This window comes from Athene noctua, chromosome Z, assembly GCF_965140245.1.
Source record: "Athene noctua chromosome Z, bAthNoc1.hap1.1, whole genome shotgun sequence".
NCBI classification, from domain to species: Eukaryota; Metazoa; Chordata; class Aves; order Strigiformes; family Strigidae; genus Athene; species Athene noctua.
In genome coordinates this window covers 53,164,734-53,189,986 of record NC_134077.1, presented here as the reverse complement: position 1 = coordinate 53,189,986, position 25,253 = coordinate 53,164,734, and the positions used below count along the sequence as shown (strand labels likewise).

Here is a 25,253-nt window from a genome sequence, read left to right as displayed (position 1 = left end):
GGCATCTGATATTAGACAGCAATGAAGTAAAAGATGTGATTTTTCTTTTTTTTTTTTTAAATTCAGTAAAACCAAGCGGGTTCTATTATACCATAATCTATTATACCAACATCTGCCAGGGAAATTAAAACAAAATATCCTCCCTTAGGAATTTCTGCCTGCTCCAACTAAAGCTGTGTATATAATGTGGATGCCAGGAAATTCTGACATGTTGTTGGAGCAAACACTTCTGAAATCTCTTGTGTTGTTCTGTTTTAGCAACTTCACTGTGTGGTGGTTGGAAGTGAAAATGCCAAGCGGTATTTCGAGGCAGTGCAAGGATCAAAGGAACATCAAGGAGAGCTTTTTGGAATCCATAACCTTTTTAAACTTAGGACTCAGGGGTCCTGTCTTACCAAAGACATCCTGGAGGTGTGAAGTCCTACCCTTTTACTTTTGGATATTAGTTTTACATTTTTCCTTTCCTCATGAGATATTTGTCATAATTTTGAATGGAAACACTTCATAAAACAGAATGGTGAAACTTAAACAGTACCTGTCTATGCAGTGACTTAAATGAAATGGGCCTGCTAATTTCTCACTTTGATGTAGACCAGATAAATTTCCTTAAATCAAACAAAAAACCTGGAAGAAGTTTGGGTTATAATTTTCAAAAGTTTACTAATGATTTCTTTTCCTAATAAAAATGCTGTAACTTATTTTTGTGATACTTTCACATATTGTCAGCTTTGTGCACAGGTACCTTTTATTCACCACTAGCTCAGAGTAGTCACCTTTCAAGCCAGAAGTCTCATCATGAAAATATTTTTTGTGATTATAGTAACCTTTTTATAGTACATTTTGAGATGTCAGAAACTGTTCAATAAAATATACTTTATAATGTTGTATTTAAAAATATTACACTAAATAGCTGAGGCTTCGTGTTAAGATTAATTTCTTAGTTACTCTAAAAAGACTGTTGGCCCAATGCCATAGCATAGAGTGCAAACTGATTTTAAGTATATGCAGTATTATACCTTTTTCTGTGCAGCATGTTTGCTGTGGCTAACTTGCATCTTAGAATTTATTGCAGCTTTATTCTAGGTTTCGTTCCATCCTTTATGTTGTTATTCTGCCTATACTAGAATTGCTAGAGGCTGGCGAATGTGATATAGCAGTATAATGGTAGCATAGCCAAAAGAGTAATGTGGTGTGAGAGCATGTACTTTGGGGATATTAAGGTCAGAACTTCTCTAAATTAAATTTAAAAATGGCATGTAATATGAACATTGTAGCAGGTATTCTGCTTTCGAAAAAAAGTTTGAAATTATTAAAACAGTGTATGTATAAGATACTCCCAGTTTATGCAGTATGTTACTTTGCCTGCAGACTGTGTGTTAGATCAAACAGCAGTAAGTGTATTGTGAAAATGTAAGTCTTAGTCTGGGCTTTGATTGTACATCTGGTGCTTATGCCTCTGTAAAAAGAAAGAAAAATATTTTTTTCTGTTTGCCTTTTTTTACTTGAATACATACAGTGTTTATTACATACATTCTTGATTGTTTTAGAGAGAAGGGCGAGTAGAAGCAGGAGTCATGACAGCAGCTACATGGCTAAAGGAAGACACTCCATGCAGCTCAGAGGTGAGGTGTCTTTGTGCACTATGGACCAGAGCATGCCAGTCCCTCTAGTTTCTGATACTACAGTGGCAAATGTAGACAGTATGTTGCTAGATGGATAATACTTTTACCTGAGATTGTACTTGTCATCTTTTATGATTTGTTTACCTCTGGTTTAACATTGTAGAACATTAGGTAATGTCATGCTGTCTCTATTTCTGTATTTAAAATGGAATATTCTGAACATTGGGTAATACAGTATTCTGTGACCTTTACAACACTTGGATATCCTCAGTCCAAATGAAGGTATTTCTAATATGCTGTTATTACAGAGCAGTATTGTTTACTGAAGCATTGCTCTGTAGTGTCTTTAAGAGTGACAGCCTTATAGTATGACATGACAGCTTTCTGATGAAGAAGTCAGTTGAGAATCTTACATCTACTGTTGTTTAGAAGATTTTGGTTAGGAAATTGTGGAAAGGAGTATAGTTGGTTGAGAGGATTGAAAGCTTGCTTCAGGTTTTGTGGACCTCTGTGGAAGACAGGGGCTATTTAGTTAATGTACTCAGGCAATTGATTCCCACCAAATCAGTGGTCAGTTCAGTGCTGGATTTTTATTTTTTTTAAGATGTATCTAATGGTTTCCTTCTGGATCAAGAATTATTTTTTCCTGAAAAGATTGGCTTTAATGGGAGCATTTTTATAAATGTCTTTGAACACTTGTGTTCAGGTGATTTGGGAAACTAAAAATTAGGTTTACAATATGGCCTCTAAGCATGAAAATATCATTAGATTAGATCATACTGAATGCTACTAAAAATTAGTCACTGTCTCATGCTTTTTGGAGATTTCTGTGGGCAATGTTAATTTAAATCAGTATGTCATAATGTTGGTCATAACCCTATGTTGCTAATACATCACTGTATGGTCATGATCTTACCTTGGACTTGGTGACAAACAGTAATGTTTTAAACTTATGTTAAATGCTTTTTGGTAAGGAGGGTGATACATCAAGATTAATAGTTTTAAAACTTCTCTTCATGTACAAAAGTTTAGTATTCACCCTTCTGACTTTACATATTATCAAAGTTCTTGTCTCAGTAGTGAGTTTTGAAGCTGTATTCTGGACTTCAGTATCTTCAGAGTGTTTTAAGGTTGCTTGGGATATAACTTCTGTTTGATTACAGTAGGCCTCAACTGATTTTAGAGCAGAATGTCACCTACTCATAGCTCTTTTAAACTGCTAGCCCCCATATACACAGAGGTTGACTACTGGAGTGAGATTATGTTTTTTATGAATATCATTACACAGTATTAAGGCTTGAATCATGAAGTCACTTTTCAAACTACCTTTGAAAGATGAAAAGTTGCAACAAGATTAGTATAAACTAGAAAAATATGAGTGTGTTGTGAAGACATAAATTGTTTTAGCAGTGTGCATATATATTGGCTCATATAATCTTTCTGCTAAAATAATGTTATATTTTAATAATTACAATTACAATTATTTAAATTAAATACTTATAATATTTTTATTGTTCTGTTAATTTATAATAATAATATTTTCATTGTTGTTCTGCTAAAATTTCATTCTGCCAAAGACTTTAATATAATTTCTCTTTATGATTTGTCTTGTATTTGCTTTCCACTTGTGTGTTTTAGTACTATTTTTGTATATTTTTTGATTAACGCAGTGAAAATCCACTTTTTTTTATACTGCTTTGGAATTAGGTGTGTTCCATAATCTATTTATGTTTTAAATACCTTTGCTGTAAATTATTTTTCTTTTTAGTATGAACAACCAGAATGTAATGAAGATAGAGATCCCCAAAGCATTCAGGCACAAATAAAGAGAAAAGAATTGGACTTTTGTGATGACTTTAGTGATGATGATATTCTGGAAATGTCTGTGAAAAAATGTAACAAAAGCAAGCCTTGCAATGCAAATAATTTAATGGTAACAAAGGGACAGCTTTCCCTAATGCAGTGTGGATTCTCTAAGTTGTTGCAGAGAGAAACTGAAACTACCGAAGAAGGGGGTAATAATTATAACTCTCATCATTCAAGCTCTGATGGTCAGACTGTAAGAACAAATATAAATAGCAAGCATAGTGGTTTTCAGAAATGGCAAAGCCACATACCTGTTTTGGAGCATGGAAAAGTTGATCAGTCACCAGATGGAACTGATAAGCAAGATGTGTGTGGTACAGACTGTCTTGTTTTATCAGGTTCTGAGGAGGAAGGGGACAGAGAAAGTCAGGATCGAGGCATTTCAAAGCAAAGTGATATAGTCATGGAAACTGAAAGCAGTTCTGAAGAGGGTGATGATGTCATCTTTCCTACCCAAGTTCCAGCATGCCAACAACCAATGCTTACTAAAAAAGTTGAAATGTACAGGTTAACATCTGAAAAATGTGAAGAGTTAGCAAAAGAAAAAGATGGGTTTGTATTTAAGGAAGACAGTTGGCAATTTGGATTCCATAGTACTGAGTTGAATTTCAGCAAAGTCATGTCTTCTGAAGACATCAAGAACAGCACAAGAGATTTGAAAGGAGCAAGTGACATAAGTGATGAGTCTGATGATATTGAAATTTCCAATAATTCTGAATCAAGAAAGTTAAAAACTTTCAGCTTTTCAAAATGGAAAGAAAGACACACTCATACCAATGGACTAGATAATGTTTCTAAATCTCTGCTGCAAGCAAAAGAGCCCAATAGAAAAGGAAAGGAAGGTGATTCTCAGAATATAAATGAATTTTTATCATCTGAAGATAAATTGCCAGTTGAGAAGATTCATGCCAGAAAGCAAAGCTGTAAGTGTAAAAGCCAGAGAGGCAGAGTTCAGTTTGGGTCTAAAGTGCTTCATACTATTCAAGATACCTCTGTTGCACAAATGAAGTCTAGCAGCTGTGCTGTGCACAGAACTTCTGCAGGTGAAACTGAATTTGAACATCAAGAGCAAAAAGTGGAATCAATGGACAGATATTTAGGTAATGAGTAATTTAATTTCTTTGATTTATTTCAACTAGTATAGTAACATGTTTAATTTATCCTTGTTGGTAGGTTTTAAGTTCTTCCTGTTATACATTATTTTGTTACTAGTTACTAGTAAATGCTCTGCTAAATTATTTAGTAATGTCCTTCTGTATCTCTTATTACCTGTTAGCCTTTGCTGCCTTCTGGGGTGATGGGCTGCTTCGTAATATTTCGCTAAACACTGCCTGTTGAAAGATGCTAGGATTGAAGATTTATTAAGAATTCACAAATCTGAATATTTGAACGGTAAACCATAAAAATCTTGACAGGGCTGTTAAATAAAAATCTTAAGTACATAAAAAAAATTGTGATCTTGGAGTTCGAAATACTATGTAGAAGATTTGATTCTGTTAAGAGACTTATAGAGACTTTAAATGATAATATTGCAGCCATTAAATCATAGATTCTTTGAAAATTCTTTGTGTATCTGAAAAACAACACACTGACATGGAAGCAATATTATGCTGTCTGGATAAATCCAAATAAGTCTAATGATTGTTGTTAATTTCATAGAGCTGAGAAACTTGGTGCTAAGTGAAATCATAATTTAAAAAAAGTTTTACATGAAAGTTGTGAAGCTTGTTACACTATCCTTCTTCAGTGCAACTGTGTACCCTCAGGGTTTTGGAATAATGAACATCTTTGATTATGTCTTTCTCCTAATATATCAGATGGAGTTCAAGAAGTGGCATATATTCATTCAAATCAGAATGTAGTTGGATCCAGCAAGGCTGAGAATCGGTTGAGCCGGTGGGCAGTGCGAGACGTATTTGAGTTGAAGCAGTTTTCCCAGCTCCCTGCTAATGTAGCAGTCTGTAGTGCCAAGGTAAAGAGAAATGTTTGGGAAACGTTGTTTTTACTCTTTTATTTTTATCCTCATTTTTCATCTTAAAAAGCTCTAACAAACTTGGTTTTCTGTTAATGGCCACCATGAATGATCAAAGCAACTGAGGGTGGAAGGAGGAGGAAGCGGCTCAAGTGGAGGTCTAATAAATTACTTTTGTGTTTTGTTTCTTGGGGTGGTTTTCACATTGGCCCACTCTGAAAGAAATAGGAATTAAGCAGCACAGCACCCTCTGTGGGATTTTTCTGTGAGAAAAATGGTAAGATTAAAGATTGAGTGTTTGAAATTGGATTCTGTGCCATGTTTTTCTGATTTGAGGCTTGAAAACATTTCAGTTTGTCCTGGATCCAGTTAACAAAAATCCAGTTGCCACAATACATGCTGGAATCTCTGTAGCATAGAAAGTAAAATGTAAATCAGTTTACATATTTTATTTTTTTTAGGGGTGGACACATGCAGTTGCTCTAATGAGTTAGATTGTCTGTGCTTAACTGAAATGTAAAAATAGAGTTTACTGGGAATGCTCATTTGCTGCAACTGATAGGTTTTATGCTTTTTCTTGGTCATGCATCTTGTTCAACTACATATGGAATACCTACAAATCTGGAATAAATTGAGGTACAGCTTTCAGATTATTTTTGTTCTTATTACATAGTGATTTTAATCTACTCTGATTATCTGGACACTTTGTTGTTTGCCTTGTAATAAACATTTGCAGTTTCCTAGACTTAAGATAAACCACAAGCATAGAATAAGTAACTGATGAATCTGCAGTTTAGTCTTTACAAACATGTTATTGATCACTACAGAAATTGTAGCCATAAGACTATGTTGCTGTTGAACATTTGTGGTGGCTAAAAGAGTTTCTTCCAGTGTTGTTGATGTACTGTATTTAATTAAGCCATTTACACTGGGAGGATCAAACCAGGCCAACCAGTAAAAGTGAGGCCTTTTCAATTCTAACACATTTGCATTATAATGTCACTTATTAACAGAAAAGCTGGTCAAAAATAAGAATACAGTAGAAAGGTAATGGTAATGGCAGACAACATTATCGAAACTAAATATAAATGAAATAAAACTTTAAAGAGAGTACTTTGAGTAAATGTCTGTTGATCCACCTACGTTCAAAACTAGTCTGTGGGAGTTCATTTATGTTGTTCATGTAACTTACATCTCATTATTTAGAGTGTGTGTCACTGCAAGTTTTACAAATTAATTTCTCTTGATTAACTTGTCAGTTTTTCTAAGGTATCTGTTTTTCACTCAAAAGCAACAGTATTACCACTTCTCTTGGATATCTAAATAGGAAGAAAAACATCAATAATTATGGAGAAGGCTGCCTCTCCTTTTGATTTCTTGTTTTTTCTTTTATGTAGTGGCATTAATCTAGAAATAGTCCCTAGATGGCTGCCTATTCTTAAAGGTGGAGCTTTGAATTTTTTGTGTTCTGCTTGAACAAAGAGCTGCCAGAGCTTCATAAGACAACTTTGAAACATGGACTATTTAAAATATTACCGCTACTATTTTCTTCATTATTTTATTTTAAAAAGCGTTCTGTGAAAAACATGATCATTGTTACTCTACTGGCCATCAGTCTTTGCTAGTCATTCTTCACTTATTTGCCATCAGTTTAAGTTAGGACATTCACTGTCAGCGCAACTAATGGTGTTATCATAAAAAGAATGCTGATTTCAAGTGAAGTTTAATAAAAAAAATTTCAACAGATTAAAGTACCATGATGTGTAATATTAAAAATACAGCTGAACATTTCAAATTTCCATCATTTTAGGTAAATAAAATTATACTATTAAATATTGGAATGTTAACTGTAAATTGATAGTTGTTGAAGGAAAAGTTTTTGTCATCTGGAATTTCTCACTGTCACTTTCTAGACCATTGATCTAACAGTGTTTCTCAAAGCTATTGTGTAGCTGTTTCAGTTTGCTCTGGGTATCAATGATCACATTCTTAATTAGAAGGTTTTTTTAACAGTGTATTTATATTGAAGCTTTATTTGATAGCATCATGAAGGCTCCTGAATAATGCCCCAATAATATGTATGTCACTTTTTAAGTATGCTTAATCAAAGTGTCTTATTTCTAAGTAGGAGTGATCAGAAAAGGATCTCTTATTTTCATTTCATAGATAGGACTCCTTAGGACAAAAGTGAAATATCTTTTGTGCTGTTCAGTTTATCTATGCCAACTCTGTCTTCCTGCTTAACAATTTTGCTTTGCAATCTGTCTATAATAATTTCTGACTTAAGAAGTTTTAAATAAATTTTTCAAGAAATTACTACTATCTCTGGGAAAGGGATGCAAGAATACTTAAAAGCGAAGAAAGTATTCTGTTGAAGTGGATGAGTTGTAAGTTGGGAAATACAGCTTTTCCTGCATATCTTGGTTGAAGACAGAGTGAAACATTTTTGCTTCTTGCTTTACGTATGAATCTAGAGTGACAAGCATAATAAGCAATAAGTAATAAGCAAAATCTAATAAATATTAAGAGAAAGTAATCAATTAAGACAATGTTTTGTAAAAACATTGACATTTTGTTGATTTCTTGCTGTTGACTAGTCACCTAACTGCATTTTTTTCTTCACTGAATTCCCACAAAATTTTATGTAGTTAACTTACGGAAATAAGGTGAATATGAGTAACAGCAAAAATAAGTTGCGGGAAAGCAATATAAAAAAAATGTCTTTTCCTGGTTTTCTACCTGCAGTAGCTAAAAGGAGTGTAAATTAGGTTTATTAGTCCTTCCTTTATTGCTGAAGTATGGAGACTAATGTAGTCACTTGAGCTGTAGAAACTGCTTAAAACTGGAGCAGACTGCAAAACCTGTGAAGACTTCATTCAAAGTGAGAGAGGTTGCCTGGGAAGAAGATCCTTGAAAGCCAAGGTAGAAAGGACAGAGGGCAGGGAATTTTGTTACTCAGAAGAATTTTGAAGGTATGTAACGTCTTGTTTAAAAACATGAGTAACGAATAAATAAGCTTGGATTTAAATTGATTATAGAAAGTGAAAGATTTGAACTTTGGGATAAGAAAAGGTGTTTGTCTGGTGATAGCTTCTTCCCTTAATTTTACTTCAGAAGGTCTGCATTAGATCTGGACAGCTAGCACTATTGTAATTCACAGTTAAATCTCTCTTAACCTACCTAACTGTAGGTTTCAATCAAGTGTATTTTCTATCCAGTGATAGTATTCATACACTCCAGCTACCTTTTCTCTCAGAAACATATTATTTTAACCTAGTGGTGTTCTGTACCTTGAAATGCTTAAGGGAACAAAATCCTGTTTCTTTTTATGAGAAGTAGGTCTCGCTACTATTTCTTTTGTTCTTGCTTGCTTTGTGCTCCAGGTTCTCCAGGTTTTAGATAAAATCTAAAAGTAGTAGTATTAACAGTATAAAATATGCATTAATTGTATGAGCAAGAGAATAAACTATATTATGGTTGAATATCATTAGTCAAAATAAATCCTGTCCAGCATATGAATTAAAGATGGATAACTATTTGAAGATAGTTTGCTTCTATTGTTGTCATATACAAACTAATGTGAAAGGTTTTTTTTGTTGCATGATCCTGAAGAAAGAAAAATAAATTGTGTTTTGTGGAATCTGTTTCCTTTATCACAGAAGCCTATGGGATTGCACAGAAATAGAATAAGATTCTATACCTGTTAGTTAGGAGTACCATTTTCAATTAAGAGACATACTGTTGTCTTGTTATAGAGGGGCCTTTCATAAATAGTCATCTACAGCAGTGGAGATCTGCTTATACTTTATTTTGCAAGTATGATCAGGGAGCTGCTTAAAAGACTAACAAATTTTTGTTTAGATAGACATGGCATTTATATACTTGATAGCCCTTAAATGTAGAATACTTAGAATTACAATAAAAATATTTTAACTTACTACCAACAATTCCTGAACTATGCATATTGTCCTGTGTCTGAAGATTGTCCATATTCTTACCATTGACCACAACTGGCAGTATCAGATCAGTGTAGATTTTGAGAATAAAGGACATAAGAACAGTATGATAATCTTCCCTCAAACAGTTGATGTTTCTGATGGTGCTACTTCTGTGGAAGGCACTGAAGTGTCAATAATTAGAGGTGTTCAGGAGCCTCAGTAATCAGTGAAGCCAGGAATTTTTGTTCCATGCAGAAGTGTGGCAGGCAGCTGTTCTTGAGATTTTGGAGATACAGATTATACTGTATTATAGGTTAATAATACATCTCAACTTCCTCTGTACTTCTAAAAATTCATTGTACATCCCAGAACCTAAGTGTCTCTTAAATCAGTCAAGTGTCTCTGTGTGCAATCTATTATCTCTAGTTATTTTTTTGTAGCAAGTCATAAGATGTTGTGATTTAACCCCAGTCGGCAACTAAGCATCACACATCTGCTCATTTACTCCCTTTCCCTGCTGAGATGGGGTATAGATTCAGAAGAGTATGCGTTGAGATAAGGACAGTTTAAGAGGTAAAGCAAAAGCTGCACATTCAAGCAAAGCAAAACAAGGAATTCATAGACTGCTTCCCATTGGCAGGCAGGTGTTCAGCCATCTCCCAGAAAGCAGGGCTCCATCACATGCAATGGTTACTTGAGAAGACAGACACCATCACTCCAAATGTCCCGCCACTTCCTGCTTCTTCCCGCAGCTTTATATGCCGAGCATGACATCATGTGGTCTGGGATATCCCTTGGGTCAGTTGGGGTCAGCTGTCCTGGCTGTGTCCCCTCCCAGCTTCTTGTGCACCCCCAGCCTACTCACTGGTGGGGTGGTGTGAGGAGCAGAACAGGCCTTGACTCTGTGCAAGCACTGCTCAGCAGTAATTTAAACATCCCTGTGTTATGACCACTGTTTGCAGCACAAACCCAAACATAGCTCCATACTAGTAACTGTGAAGAAAGTTAAGTCTGTTCCAGCCAAAAGCAGTACATAAATGTTAAGACAGAAATTATCGTCAGATCTGTGATGCCATGTTGCAGGGAGGATCATACCAGGCTTCAGTATTCTAAACATCTGAGGGTAGAAAATACATGTTATTTAGTGTGTCAGATATCCACTCCAGTAAAAATTCCTGAGAGCTGTTCTTTGTTGTTTCTATATGTGTATGACCACTAAATACACTTGATATGCTACTTCACAAAAGATTATTTGTGAGAAGGGTTTGTGGTCTTTATGTAGACATGTGAGGGAAGAAGATTATATTAAAAATTAATGTACTGGAATAAATAACTTGATTTTTCCTGCATTATTTTGTTGGGTTTAGCCCAATTTAATGACATTGAACAATATGTGTTCTGCATTTTAGTTTAAATTCAAGTCTTCTGTTTACACATGTATGCAACTAGACTTGGTTAAAAACTAATTTTTTTCATGAAACAAGAGGAAGTTTCTCTATTACCCCATCACTATGTGTTAGAAGATAGCTGAAAACCAAAATGAAGAACAATCTTGTGTAACTACAGAAAGAAGGATATTGCAGACAAAATCTTCTTAAAAAAAAAAAAAAAAGAATTGAACCTGTAGACTAGACATGGTGGATTTATAAAGCCAAACTATAATTTTCAGATCAGACCTACAGTTATTTCAGTCGGGGGGGGCGGAAGTCTTACTCATGTGATATTTTCTTTAAAATTATTCTGACATAATTAATTAGGGGATAAAATAAAAGTGTTAACAACTTCTCTAAGACTTTAATAATCTGCTTGGTATTTTTAGAGGTTTTGACTTTTCTGATCCTTTTTTTCCTGGTGGGTTCCAGGTTCCAAAGCAGCCTGGCTGATTTTCAGTGCGTGAACTTTTTACTCCCTTTGGTTTTTGGATAGCTTGGACTGTTATTTGTGAAACTTTTTCTTTGCTACCATAAGAAGTAGAAGCCTCCAAGAGGCAAGATTAAATATCTTTTTCTAATGTTTCTAGACTATACTGAATTAAATGACTCAATTCCTTAATTTCCTAATTAATTTCTCTGTCAAAACCAACCTATGTGAAATGTTTTACACAAATCAGAAGTCAGGAATAGGCTTTCTCTAGTTCCTCTAAAGCTGAATTTGTGTCATATTTCTTCAATAGGAATCTTGGTGAGGGGGGATGGAGCATGGGGAAGACTTTGGAGAAGGTTTAGAATTTCACAAAAAAAAAGACAACAATAGGAACAGGACAAAGTAAATAGTTTGAAAAACTGATGATGTCGATGTCTCACATTAGAGTTAATTTGCACTTTTTAATATGTGGAAAAGTGTTTCTCACAAGACCTTTTACTGTACCTGTTGAATATGTGTAGTCTGTCTTTTTTTAGTCAACTGCATGTTTTCAACTTAAGTTTACTTAAAGTCTTGCTGAAAAGAAATGTACAAAGACAGCCATTCAATTGAGGATTAATCACTATGGCAACAGAAATGTGGTGACTGAAAAGGGGGAGGATGTATTCTCCCCTCAGCTTCCTGCCAGCTGTCATATTCAACCTCTGTGGCATGAACTCAGGCCAAAATGTAGACTGTGACCAGCTCGTAAGAAACTATATCTGTATTTTTATAAATTCGTACAAGAATTACACTATAAAAGAAGACTTAATCCTCTGAATTGGATGACAGACATTTGGCACTGTTGCCAGTGTTTGACAGAGAAATAACGGGATTCTTTGTAGTAAAACCTGGATTAATGGTAAACCCCTCTTTATGTTATTGCAGTGTGGTGTAAATGAGAGAACTAAGCATGCTGTCAGCCTGGGAAGAAACGTGCCCTTTGTATCTCCAATGCAGATTTAAGTGCTGTTGAAAATACTGTAAATACAAAAGTTGTGTCATTAAGAACTTCTCTTTATCTTATTTGTATTACATTGACATTTTGTAGATTATTTGAACAAAGACTTTTCTATCAGTTATAGTAACTCTGATCGCAGTGTTCGCACAGCTTTCAGATTAAACAAGTTTAGATAGTTGTTTACAAAGAGTAGGCTTTTGGGAGATAACATTCCATTATCCTTGCTCTTCTAAGACGGGGAATGATATTCCCTTTAAAGTAATTGTTCCCAAATGATTGGCCTGTAATGCTGCTTTGAGTTTACTGTTTCAGTTTACAATGAAATTAACCATTTCGGTATGGCTTTTGGTTGTTTTTTTTTAAGTGTGGTGAGTTCATATGTTGCATTCTGTAAAGCATGTAGTTGTATTTGCATTATGGTGTATGTGCATGGCTTTTGGTTTTGCTGCTGTTTGCTGAAGGGGTGAGAGAGTGAAAGATGATAGGTGCAAGTCCATAGACTTCTGTTGGAACAAACAATTCTCTTAGCTTTGAATTCTGAGACAGGCTGATTATCTCCTCTCATTCTCAACAGTAGTAATAACTATGTTGATCTATGATCCAGTTTTTGGTGAAAAAAAAAAAAAAGTAGTAAGTGATACAGCTAATAGGAATTAGTTTTCTTAAGTTGTCAACAAATTAATTAAACTGCTCCCAGTGAGAAATACTTACTCTGTTACCTGATTGGAGAGAAACAGAAGTGAATGTGAAATTGAGAGAACAGTCTGTCCTCAGTTGACCTAATTGTCAATTCTCTGCTACCAAGCAAAAGATTAGTTTATGGAATGCCTTTGGTCTCAATTTATACAAGCAGAAAATCTAGATATGACAACCAGAGGAAAATAACTGTGTATTAGTCTGATAAAATTTCTTCACTTATATCAACAGGAATAGTTAAATACTGGTCTTTTGGTATTTGCATAATATTTTTGAATAGTAATTTGAACCCAGAGTAAGCCTAAAAGTTTTCTTAGCTTGAAGAGTAGTATTTCAGCTATTGGTCTGCTGTGATACTATTGAATAATAGATACCTTTACAGTCATAGCCAGCATCCTGAGTAGCTTTGTTTAATTCACGAATTTTGAGAATAATGCAATTGTCCTAGAGTATTCTAAAATTTTAAGGTAGGTTAGCTTCATTTTCTGACAACTGTGGTACTGACAATTAGCTATACAATTACCTCTAATTCTTGTTCTACAATCCTGTTTTGTTAGAACAGTAGATAAATTCAGTCTAAGTGAGACTGCTTTTCAATTAAGAAAGTTAAATTCAATGGGTAAATGAATGTCCACATGAGAAGTCATTCTAAAATATTCTAAGATTCAGGCTTATTTCAAACTGTAGAATGTGTAACTCACCACAACCATCCGAAGTACATAGTTTGTTCAGCAGTGTGTCCTTTGTAAATAGAAAAATGATTTTGGTTTATTTAAGAATCAGGTGAAAATAGAAACATTCTCATTATTTGATAATTTCTTTTATCTTCTTAACCATGTGGACCTCATTTTTAGAGAAACTTCATGAAGTTTTATGTGGATGCTATTATACTTTATCTTCCTTGGCATGCAGAATCATTTAGGAAGAAATTCTTGTCGGATGTGTATGTGTAGAAGAGAGAAGGAAACAAGACCAAAAATGAACAATCATGTATCAAACATTTCAGGGTGTTTATATATGTGCTGACAAGTAGAGAAAACATAGATAAAATAAAAACAATACCTAGGAATAGCATATGTTCAAGAAAAGCATATAGAAAGGTGTCCTGGTTCAGCTAGGATAAGGTTAAGTTTCCCCAGCAGAGAGGGGGAAGGGATCTCCAGCCGGGTTATTCATACCATGCTGATGTCAGGTCCCTCAGGTCCTGTCAGGTCCTGCGCAGCGTGCGAAGCTTTTTCCTGTGTGGCTTTGGTGGCGGGGAGCTCATGGCGGGTTTGTTCCATAACCATTGTGGTATTTCTCTGTGTATCTTTTGTCTTGCTTACTGTTATTGCTGTTTGTTGTCGCTATCATTGCTACTGTTGTTGTTCAGATTATCACACGTATTAAATTTCTCCTTATTTTAACCCGGGGTTTGTGCCTCACTGCCAGCCTGACCGGCTGAGGGTGGGGGAGGGACAACGGGGTCTCCAGTCCTGTCAGGGCCTAAACCACCAAGCAGGTCATAGTAATTCATACATATTATGAGAAAAGCTCTCAGGGAAAAAAACAAGGAAAATTACAAAGGGACAAAAGATTAGCTGAAATAATTCAGAATTGTAATCTCGGTAGATAAATTCACTGGAAGGTAGTAAGTATTACCTGATCAAAATAATAGTAATCTGAAACCCACTGCAGTTCACAATATCTAGAAAGTCATGTGCTTTCTCAGGTTTTGAGGGAATGGGAAAATATGAAGTAGAATATGGTATAAGGGTTTGTTATTAGCTTGTAAGATGTATTTTAAGAGGACAGTCCTACTGAATTCACTGTTTCAGGCTTTTGTATGATTTAGGTGGCTGCAAGTCAGCTAGAGATCTGAGAAAGCCTTTCTTGTTTGTTTTAGAAATAAAAACAAACAGTGAAAGTGTGCAGTGGAAAGTATCCTGGATATCTGGCAGGAGTGGTTTCATGCATACCTGAAGAGAAAAGCCTGTTAACACTGTTTTCAGCTGTGAGTGGGGAAGACAGAAAGGTTTATTGCTGAGTGGAAGTCAGTATCTGGCCAAGATACTTTCCGTAGTGATACTTTGGGTAGTCAGGCAGTAAAAGAGAGAAATATGCTCTCTCAGCTGTACAACTGTGGCTGAGGGATAGTTATGCAAACATGTTTTCAACTTCAGATGTAGGCTTTTGAAGGAAGTTCAGTTTCCTCTAAATCTGGTGAGCTGAGGAATTGCCACAAATGTGAGCCAGTTTAAAAAGCAAGTATTTCTGGATGTTTCTCTTTTTTCTCTTCTCATCTTAGTCCTAGCCTCTGCTCATTTACTCTCCCATACTTTTTCATCTTGCTATACTTAAAAAGATGAACATTGTTCTCTTTTGCCTTGCTTGAAGGGGTTAAAGAGAGGAAGAGGGAAGTCACAGGCTTGAGGTGGCCAGTCACCTCAGTCATGTCTGATGATGCTTATACATGGATTAGCATTCATTGCCCCAGAGTGTAGAGCCACCTCTTTATGCCTGTTGTAAAAATAATAGATACTGAAGTTTTGTACTGTCAAAGAAAGACAAAAATTTGCTTTGGTAGGTGTGTACTATTTTTAAAACTTCTCTAATTATGTAGCAGGAGACAGTTGGATTGTCACACAGAGCTAACAGATCCAAGATCTGTTGCAGGTTCAAGATGGGATCTCTAAGTAGAAGTGACTGCTGCATGATGGCACTTAAATTTTTCCTTGATGCTGAGCTTCATGCCTTCATTCTTCTTGAAAAACATTACCCTTAACTGTGAACTGGTGTGGGACTCTAAATGTGCAGATGCTGCCATTTTTGCTGCACTCATGATTAGAGCCTGTATGTAATACATAACTCCAAGAAATGGAAACTCATCATTGGTCTCCAAAACTTGATAGATACTTTCAAGAATGGGACGTATATAAGAAAAGAAGGAGGAATGGAGGAAAATAACTTACATCTTCCTATCACAGGTTTATGTTGAAAAAGCCATAGACTAAATGGAACATGAAAGGTGAAAAACTATTTTCTGCACAGCTATGTAATAATCCCTCTTTCGCATTGGAATATATGGAAAACCTCTTCAGAGTAAGTGTGGTAAATGAAGAGGAGATAGAATAAGAAAACTTCTATATGTTATTTTCCCTTGCTTGCAATAGCACTTCACAATTACTTCTTACTGTACTTTCATTAACTTTATTTCTTACCATTTACTGGGATTTTTTCTGTAGTGTAACGTCTCATGTAATTTTTGGAATCCAAAAAAACGTTGCCTTCAACTAAACCTTTGAAATGTCTTTGTAAAAAAATTATTTCTTTGAACTTTGTGTGAAGATTTTATTGAGAAAATGGAAGTACACAAAGTTGAATAAAGTAGTAAAAATGTTACATTCAGTAATTCAATCAAAATTTTTCTATCTTTGCTGTAAAGGAATTATTTTGCTGCATTTTTTTCCCACTGCCAAGGTGCTGGTTTGAGAAAGGAGAAAATGTGAAGAATGCAGAAATGTATAATGGTGTTACAGATAATTCAGTATAGGCACACTTATTTTATCAGATGATCAGTAAGTATCTAGGCCAATTTAAGTGAAACTTTTCCACTTTGTACAGTGGAAATTTCTTAACATGCACTGTGAATGCATATTGTCTTTAATATAGTTAAACATTTAGTAAAGACTAACTGCTTTCATGATTGCTGTCAATCTACTTCTAAAAATTCTTTTAAAATTCATACTTTTTTCCTCCCTGTGTTAAATTGGTTAACATTTTTCAGTAGTTATGTGGCTGAACGATAAAGCAAAGCCAGACTTGCTATTTGGCGAAACAGTTGGTGGTTTTTTTGACAAAAAAAAAAAAAAAAAGACTTCTTAATTCTCCTTTATTTTGTTATGTTGAATCACTGTTTCTTTATAGTCCTGAGATGTTTATGGGGTGATCACTAACATCTTTGAGTTTTTCAATAATGATTTGGAAATGCTGTAGTCAGATCTTATATCATTCAAATGTTCTTTCAAGAAGTTCAGCAACACTTATACTTACCCAGTTATATTAATGGATATACAGTACTTTAAGCTAAACAAAGATAATGTGCACTTCCAAATGCACAGAATACTTCTTGTGTTGAAGGATTTTTGTTTCCTCTATTATTCCATTCCTTTGGCCATAACATTTATTAATTCATAAAGGGTCTGACATTCAGTGATATAAATAGATAAAATATGCTAGTATCAGTAGTATAAGAACAAGAATCTTATAAGAGAACATAAGAGGTTCCTAGCTTAATCAAATTGTATTAATTTCAGTCTTGCTTTGTGAGATTGTCTTACACATATGATGCATGTGATAATTCAGGTGAACAAGACTAGTAACTGTAAAGTCAACATGGGATTTCATGTAGGAGCAAATAAAGGGCACACACACACACACACACAGTAGTTTGGTAGAGAAAGTGCTTGAAGAACAGAAAATAGAAAGCTGTTGAAAGGAAATTTTCATCATGAAATATATTTCAGTTGGTGAGTAGAAGGCAAACATTGAAAGAGAATCAGAAAGAAGTTGGCCATGAGAGGGGAGAATTAAGGAGAGTAATACATGAAGCCATATTCAAAAGAAAGCAGAATAGTGTGGAATGTTGACTGAAGTTTTCGCTTCATTTAATGGTAATGCTAATAGAAAGATACAGGGAATATTTTCATCTACCTCTACCTAGAGCCTCATCCATGTATTGTTCAGAGTAACAAACTTCAGATTTGACCTTTAGTGAACATGGACACATCTTAAGAAAAACTGAAAAAAAGTGTTTTAGTTCTACTGACAAAATGTTTATCACTTTTTAAAAATAAATTATTGGATTTGGGAGTTGGGGACTGGATTTAAGTTGGCAAACATTCAAAAATGTTCACAAGTTCAACAGAGCCAGTTGTGTTTCAGCCTAACTGCGTGCCGTTTAACCAACTGGCTTTGCTCCAGAGAGCTGAGAAGTTTTTGAGGAGTGACTCACAGTGGCCATGGGCTTTCACTGGCATTAGCTCCTGCAGCTCTTGGGGTAACTTGTTTATAGTTACTTTTTCTACCTTAAGGAAAAAAGTTTGAGCAGCTAACTTGGGTAGAAAGAAATGAAGATTTTGTGTGTATATGGTAGTATCTTGCTGCTCTTCTTTTGGGTTTGGCCACCTGGGTCAATTACTTAAATTTTGTACTTCCAAAACTGAATATACCGTTTGTGAGTTTATTTGCAATTAGCAGTACTTTTTACATTAATTCTGGTTCTCTGCAAAGTCAAGCAATTTTATGACTTTCAGTGTGTTTACAACATTTGGCTTTTTTCCCAAATAGATTTTGAATCTTCTGTGTTCGAACAAATGTGTAAACCAAAGTATTGCTGCCTCATATACTTTGGTCTTGCTTAATAAGAGGTAGATGGATGCACATTTATGGGGGTTTAAAATACTTTTAAGATGGGCATTGACATGGTTAGGGTTGACTTAAATTATACAATCCTGATTTCCTGACAGAGTGACAAATGCATGAGGTCTTATCATAGTGAGAACTGGATACTATGTATATTTTGTATGCAAAAATTCCATCAAAATAAATACCTTTTAAAAGTAGCATTGCTTTCTACTTTTAGCATGCGTTTTCCAAGTAAAGTTCTGTATTATCCATGCATATATATTTGTAAACATCTTAAATGTTTACATAATTAACAAGATAGAATATTTATGCTGTAGATGACATTATTGGGAGAATAAGGGTTTTAACTTAATTGAGGCCTTGGTTTCAGTTTTGTGTAGTATAACTTTTAATAGTCTGTGAAATTTTAATCTTTGGAGTTGTGCATTTATCTTAAAGTGAAAATGTATGCCTTTAGGTCCTTTAATATTAACATCTCTCTCTGTATGCTAGTTTGAGGTTACTTGCCAAAATAATGGATTGAGAACAGATGTGAGACCCTAAACTCAAGAACATTGTGAACAGCCCATGGAAATAAAGGAAGTGAACATGGATCAAATAGAAACACATTGGGAAGAAACACTGTAGATCTAAAACCAAATTTTGAACTGCAGATGACAAGGTGTGAACACAATTTGTGTTTTCATCTCTGAATTAATGTTAGTAGGGGGACTGAGAATATCACCAAGCAGCTATTCTTTCCCCTAATCTAAATTTTAAAAAAACAAAACCAAAAACAAAACCCAAACCAACAAACAAAAAAAAGACCCCAAACAAAACCACTCCCCAAAGTAATGACGCTTTTTTTTTTCTGTTTTTCCCTGCTCTTCAAACACATTCTTTAATTTTCATATTTACCTCACCTTGCTTTTTGGTGAACAAGAAATTTTGACAAGAATTTGTGAAATTTTTTGAAAAATAACTAAGGTGTAAATAGGATTATGTTTTTGTGTAAGACATTGACTGTCAGTGCGTTATGATTTGATCTGTAGCACAGTCTTCTTGAATTTGATTAAAATTTTAGCTTTTTCTATTACTTTTAAAATTGACATTCTCCATTTAAGAAACATCAGTGTTCTAATCTTACCAGTATTATGATGAAAGCTTAATGTCTAACTTTTTATTTTCTGTTCCTTTACATGTGAGTACTCTTCCAAAATAACTCTTCCAAAAGTATCTTTACAGTTCTGAATAATTGCATGTATATGTGTGTGTTAGAGACTGTACTACTGGTAAAAATGTTTTTACCTTGACTTTGGTATCTTTGAATACCGTTGTGATTTTTTAATAATTTTTCTTTGAGTGTTTTGAGTGCTTTCATTTAACATCACAATTAACCTGTTTGGAAAAATACCCCACCTTACTCTTAGAGAATGAAGACTGGCCTTCAGTGTCCTTGGAAATTTGTGACTGAGTAGGTAGTGTACACTGCAGCTGTTAATCCCAGTCTTAGCATTCAAGCCATTGAGTGCTGAGTGACATCTGGGTGCAGTAGAACTCATCATTATGTAAGAAACACAGCTATTTTGACTATTTCCATGTCTTACTTTAGAAAAACGAAGAAAACCCAGAAGCCAACACAGCAAAGAACGACTTTATTAAGGGACAGCAAGAAATGTTGGCAAACAGTAACCAACATCACCTGTATGTTATGCATCCTGTTACCCAGAAAAACAAACAAGTACACAGAGTAGGTTCAACCACCTTCTTGGTTGGAAAGACACCCAAAGGAATCCGCAGGTGAGACTGTTTTGGTGAGATGGAAGTAAAATTTTATGGTTGAAATGAACATCTCTCTGGGCAGTTGCTTTTGTCTTTTTTTCAACCCTACTCAGGAGATACTGGTTATTTTCTATGGAAAGAGCAGAGCTAATGGGAAACTTCCACTCATACTATACAGAGTACCATAATTGATATGAAATGAATAATAAAATTAATATAATATGAATTGAAAAAATTAAACCCACAAATCACTTTGTGTTGATTCAATGTGTCATATATTACATAGCTGTACAGATGTCATCACCATGAGTGTTCATGGTATGTGTATCATGCAGTAATGCAAACCAGTGTTTAAAGTCTGTAGTCAAATTCTATAGGGTGAGCTTCTGACTGCCTACTGGTTTTGCTCAGAACTCATCACTTTCAATGAAAGACTATTAAAAAAGATTTTGTGTTTAGGTTTTTTAACATGGGGCTCAATATCTTTTAATATTTCTTTTAATGTTTTGTTTCCTCCCTCATTCTCGGAAGGACAATTTTTTTCTCTTCCTTTTTTCCCTTTTTCCCCAAGCTATTGCGATTATAAATACGTAAATTCCATTGGCATATAGATAGAAGGTCAGTAATGACAGACAGATGGTATCTGGAAATAGAAAGTGGAAAGCTGTATCTAACTACACAAACCTGTAGAACTAGGATTTGGTATATATTTTCCGTTTGGCCTTCAGACAGTTAAACTACTACATGGGAGTTGGTATCTAGGTAATACCTGTCAGTGTTCAGAGTCTGTCATATTAGCCAGCTGGCCCCAGCTATCCAAACGGTTATCGTTGAAGTACCAGACTTGCTTAATATTACAGATACTGAAAATTCTAAATATTTAAGAGGCACATAGAGGAGAACCCTTCATGCCAAAATATTCAAAATTGTAATCATAGTTACCAATAACTTGCTGAAGTAAAATTTTCAAAGGCAATTAATCAACTGAGGATGTTATTCCAAGATACTAAAGCCATATCTAACAACAAGCTTAAGCACATTTACTCTTGAAGAATTCATTTGTTAGCACCTGGCTTGCAGTTAGACTTTAGTACATCTGGATATGCTGTGCAGTAAGCGAGGGTGATTAGGTGCCTCAGTTTGTGATGTAGTTGTAAGGTAGAGTGGGAAGCTGTCGCAGTCACCACACACAAAGGGTATAGTCAGAGCTAGCCAGTCAAGCAGTATTTGAGGCCATAGAGGGTTAAATCTCATGCCTGTTGGAGCCCACATGCAGGAACAGTAACATATTTCATAATCTTCCTCTGACAAGAGAGCATAAACCCACCTCTCCAGCCTTCCAGTTAGGTTACCTGACCCCAGACTATGGCTAGCTCAATTAGAATGATCTCCTTTAGTTAAAGCTTGGCCTCTTAGCAGAAACAAATACTCCATAGCTCACAGGATAGGATGGAGGGGACAGCCACTGTGTCCTGTGAATGTGTTTATCCAGCTCTTATTTAGCAAGGGGTTTTAAAATTAGTTTGAGCAACTTTTTTTTTTTTTTTTTTTTTTCCAAAAAAATGTTCTACTGTCTATTCATATGCATCCTTTTGGTAGCTAAATACCTTCTGATATCTGGTCATTTGGTATGATATCTTAGCTACCTAGACAGTAAGTCTCTGGATCATAACCTGAGGAAATCACACTGAAATTTGGGATTCAGAAGTCACTTCAGTTCTTCTAAGGTCATTATTCTTTCTTCTCTTTGCTAATAAAAACAAACAATGCTCCTAATAAGGAAGTTACTTGTAGCAATTACTTTCTGGGCTATGTGAAGTAAGTGAATTGAACAAATTGCTTAAAAGCCGCTTTTGTTTCTAGTTAAAGTTGTCAGAATAACACATTCTTCCATCTTGATAATTGCAGGAAACAATTTGAGGAGATGGTATCCCACTTTAATATGGGATCAGTGGAAGAACTTGCAGAACATATTGCAAAAGCTACATCAGAAACAAGGCAGAAGATGTTGAAGGAATTCTACATTTCCAAGCATCCAGAGATGGAGTCTTTCCTCCCAGTTGAAATACCAGCACAAGCTTCACATGACTATGAGGAAAAAGAAGTGGATACAAGACACTCCAGAAAAAGAAAATCCACTGTTAATTGTGGGAGATCTAAGTCTGGATCTTCATCAGCTAAAGGACTACTACTGAGCGGAACTACAGAAACACAGAGCCAGCAGAGCCATAAAGTAGAGCAGCTTCACAATGACTCCTACTTGCAAGATGTGTGTGTTGATGCAAAATATAAACAATCGCCCACTGTTGCTACTCAACATATCGAAAAGAGAAACAGTCAGGCATTCAAGGATTTTATGGCATCTGGCTCATTAAGCAGTAAATCAGAAATAATTGAGGTGCTGCCTGTAAAAAGTTGTGAAGGACAGCAGGACTCAGAAGGAACACAGCTGCCAAGAAAAAGATCCCTGTTTCAGTCAGCAAATGGGGAGAGAAAAGCTCAGACTTGTAAGAAAAAGTCTTTTGTGGACTTGCTTGGAGATACCTCTGTTCTCAATGACCTCTTCAGAAACGATGGAAATGGGCTTATAGAATCACCAAGGAGATTCCCTTCAGGGCAAGTAGAAAAATCAAAGGAGAGACCAAAAGATTTCTGGGACATGCTCAATGAGCAGAATCAGGAGAGCCTCAGAAAGCTCACAGACATAGCAGTCATAGAGAAGCTATGTGAAAGAGCACCTCATCCAGCAGTTACAGAAGAGAGAGAAGCGTCTGAAAGTTCTCTTTGGAAAAAAAATGAAAATTTTCTGTGGAAAAAATACAGTCTGGATGATTCAGATGAACCATCCACTGCTACATCTTGTAATGTAGCAAAATGAAAGTTTTCTATGTGAGTTGCACTATACTTTAGTTGAACATTAAAATATACGCAACTTCAGCAGTATGCAGCAAAATATACCTCCATGAAATGAAAGGCAAAGTGATGAATTCATGTTTATGATGATACAGATTTACGTTTTACAGATGTGAATATATACATATGTAACATATAGTACATATGTGCTATATATTGTAAGCTATGATATATTCATTTTTAATTAAACTTCTTTAAACGTTCTGAGGGCACTTTGCTTTCTTGAATTCTTACCGTATTCCTAGACTCAGTAGCAATACTGAGCAATTTTTTCCCTTACATTTGGACGCCCTCAGTTATCTTGGCAGAATCTAATGATATTAACAGGATTTATCAATGATATTCCAACATGCTTTCTGAACTACTAGAAACTGAGGGACTTCATGAGACAGAGGTGATGTCTTTGTGTTGAATAGCATTTGATGGATTACTCCCCCACCCTGTGTTTTTGCTCAGTCTCTCTTTGAAGCCATGGAGTTTTAATTCAGTATCCTCTGGCAGTGAGTTTCTCACCTTGGATGATGTAAAGAATCATCTATTTTTGTCCATTTGCTCTTTTTCGGTGCCAGACCTACCACATATTAAGTGACGCTAGGTACCAAATTCCATCTCATTACACTTTCATCTCCCATTTTTATAGAATTCTGTTATGTCTTTGAGATTATGTGGTCTGGACAATATGTTGATGTTACTTTTTTATGCAAGAAAAGAAGAGGGAATAGTCTTAAAATACAAAAGGTTGTGTCTTTTAAAATATAAAGAATATATACTCTGTTCCCTAGTGAATTTAAGGAAGAATCTAATGCCATCCAGTAAATCAGACTCTGTATCCATTTATTTCATACATTTGTGTATCTGATAGGAAAAAAAAACCCCAAACAAATAGTTTATACTGGGAAAACTTATTTCTTACTCAATTTAAGTAATGAAACAAGTTTCATTTTGTAAGCATTGTATTCTGAAAATTTTCGGTGCATTGTATTGCATGTGCACTTAGAAGATATGCAATGTATGTGCAGATTGCTGATTGATTTTTTTTGTTTGTTTATTTAAAACACAAATATTATGAGTAATTTAGGGGGCATTTGTGTGGGCACATGTTTTTAAACTCAGGCATGCATACTCAAAATCATAATGAAGTAACTTTTTGAAGAAATTAACTGTAATCTGCTGAGTTAGTCTGCTAATATTACTGCTAAGTGTATTGCAGCTTGAACTCAGCTTCTGCTTATAGTCAGAAGGTTTGTCAGTCATATTATGCTTACATAATTGCAATTCTTTCTATGCTAAATCAGTTAATGGATTTTACTTACCACATCTGAACTACACAAATTAGACTAGATACAAGAGTTAGCAGCCTGAACGCATTTCAAGAACCATAGAATCATGGAATAGTTTGTGTTGGAAGGGACCTTAAAGACCATCTAGTTCCACCCCCCTGCCATGGGCAGGGACACCTTCCACTAGCCCAGGTTGCTCAAAGCCCCGTCCAGCCTGGCCTTGAACACTGCCAGGGAGGGGAAATTGCCCTTCTGGGCAACCTGTGCCAGTGTCTTCTCGTGTCCAATCTGAATCTACCCCCTTTCACTTTAAAACCATTGCTCCTTGTCCTGTTACTGCAAGCCCTGATAAGTCTTTTTCAGTCTTCCTACCCCCTTCAGGTATTGAAAGGCTGCAATAGGGTCTCCCCAGAGCCTTCTGGCTGAACAGCCTCACTCAGTCCAGCCCTCTGATGATTTTTGTGGCCTCTTGGCCAGCTCTAACAGGTCCATGTCTGTCTTGTACTGGGAACCCCAGATCTGGGTGCATTACTCCAGGTGGGGTCTCATGAGAGTGGAGTAGAGGGTGAGATTTACTATCCAAAATTGCCACCTGGCAGACTCCTGTAGTCATCAGTCACACTTAATTATGAAGGTTCGGTCAATCACTCAGTTTCCAATCAGACTATTCTCACAAGCCACTCCATTATTTCATCTATGCAGATGACCAGTAGTAATTAAAGAAATAAATAACCCAAGTCCCTGCTTTATCCCACATCTGCTGTGTAGACAGATTTCTGTCTGTAGCGCTGGATATTGGGTGTTCCCCTGGCTTTGACATGACAGCTGCTGTGTGCCTATTCTGGCTGCTGTGTTTTAACCAAAGCAAGTGTATTTACATGTGTCTTTCACATTGGACTTTATCCTCAGCACTGGAGTTGGAATGGGCCTGGTTAT

General features: G+C 35.5%; 1 protein-coding gene across 9 annotated transcripts in view; it reads left to right on the top strand.

Moving 5' to 3' along the window:
• ERCC6L2 (ERCC excision repair 6 like 2) overlaps window positions 1-23,241 on the top strand; it is a 59,396-nt gene extending 36,155 nt beyond the window's left edge. For 3 of the 9 annotated variants that reach the window (XM_074932937.1, XM_074932938.1, XM_074932936.1), the window contains 6 exons: window positions 259-411; window positions 1,548-1,622; window positions 3,391-4,588; window positions 5,306-5,460; window positions 19,955-20,142; window positions 22,033-23,241. In XM_074932937.1, the coding sequence (XP_074789038.1) occupies window positions 259-411; window positions 1,548-1,622; window positions 3,391-4,588; window positions 5,306-5,460; window positions 19,955-20,142; window positions 22,033-23,002 (2,739 nt within the window). In that variant the 3' untranslated portion in view covers window positions 23,003-23,241. Of the gene's footprint in view, window positions 1-258; window positions 418-1,547; window positions 1,623-3,390; window positions 4,589-5,305; window positions 5,461-6,096; window positions 6,817-6,857; window positions 7,446-18,855; window positions 20,144-22,032 lie in introns of those variants that run through there. The other 6 variants (XR_012635623.1, XM_074932941.1, XM_074932942.1 and 3 more) reach the window with 6 other exon arrangements.
• Window positions 23,242-25,253: the final 2,012 nt, after the last annotated feature.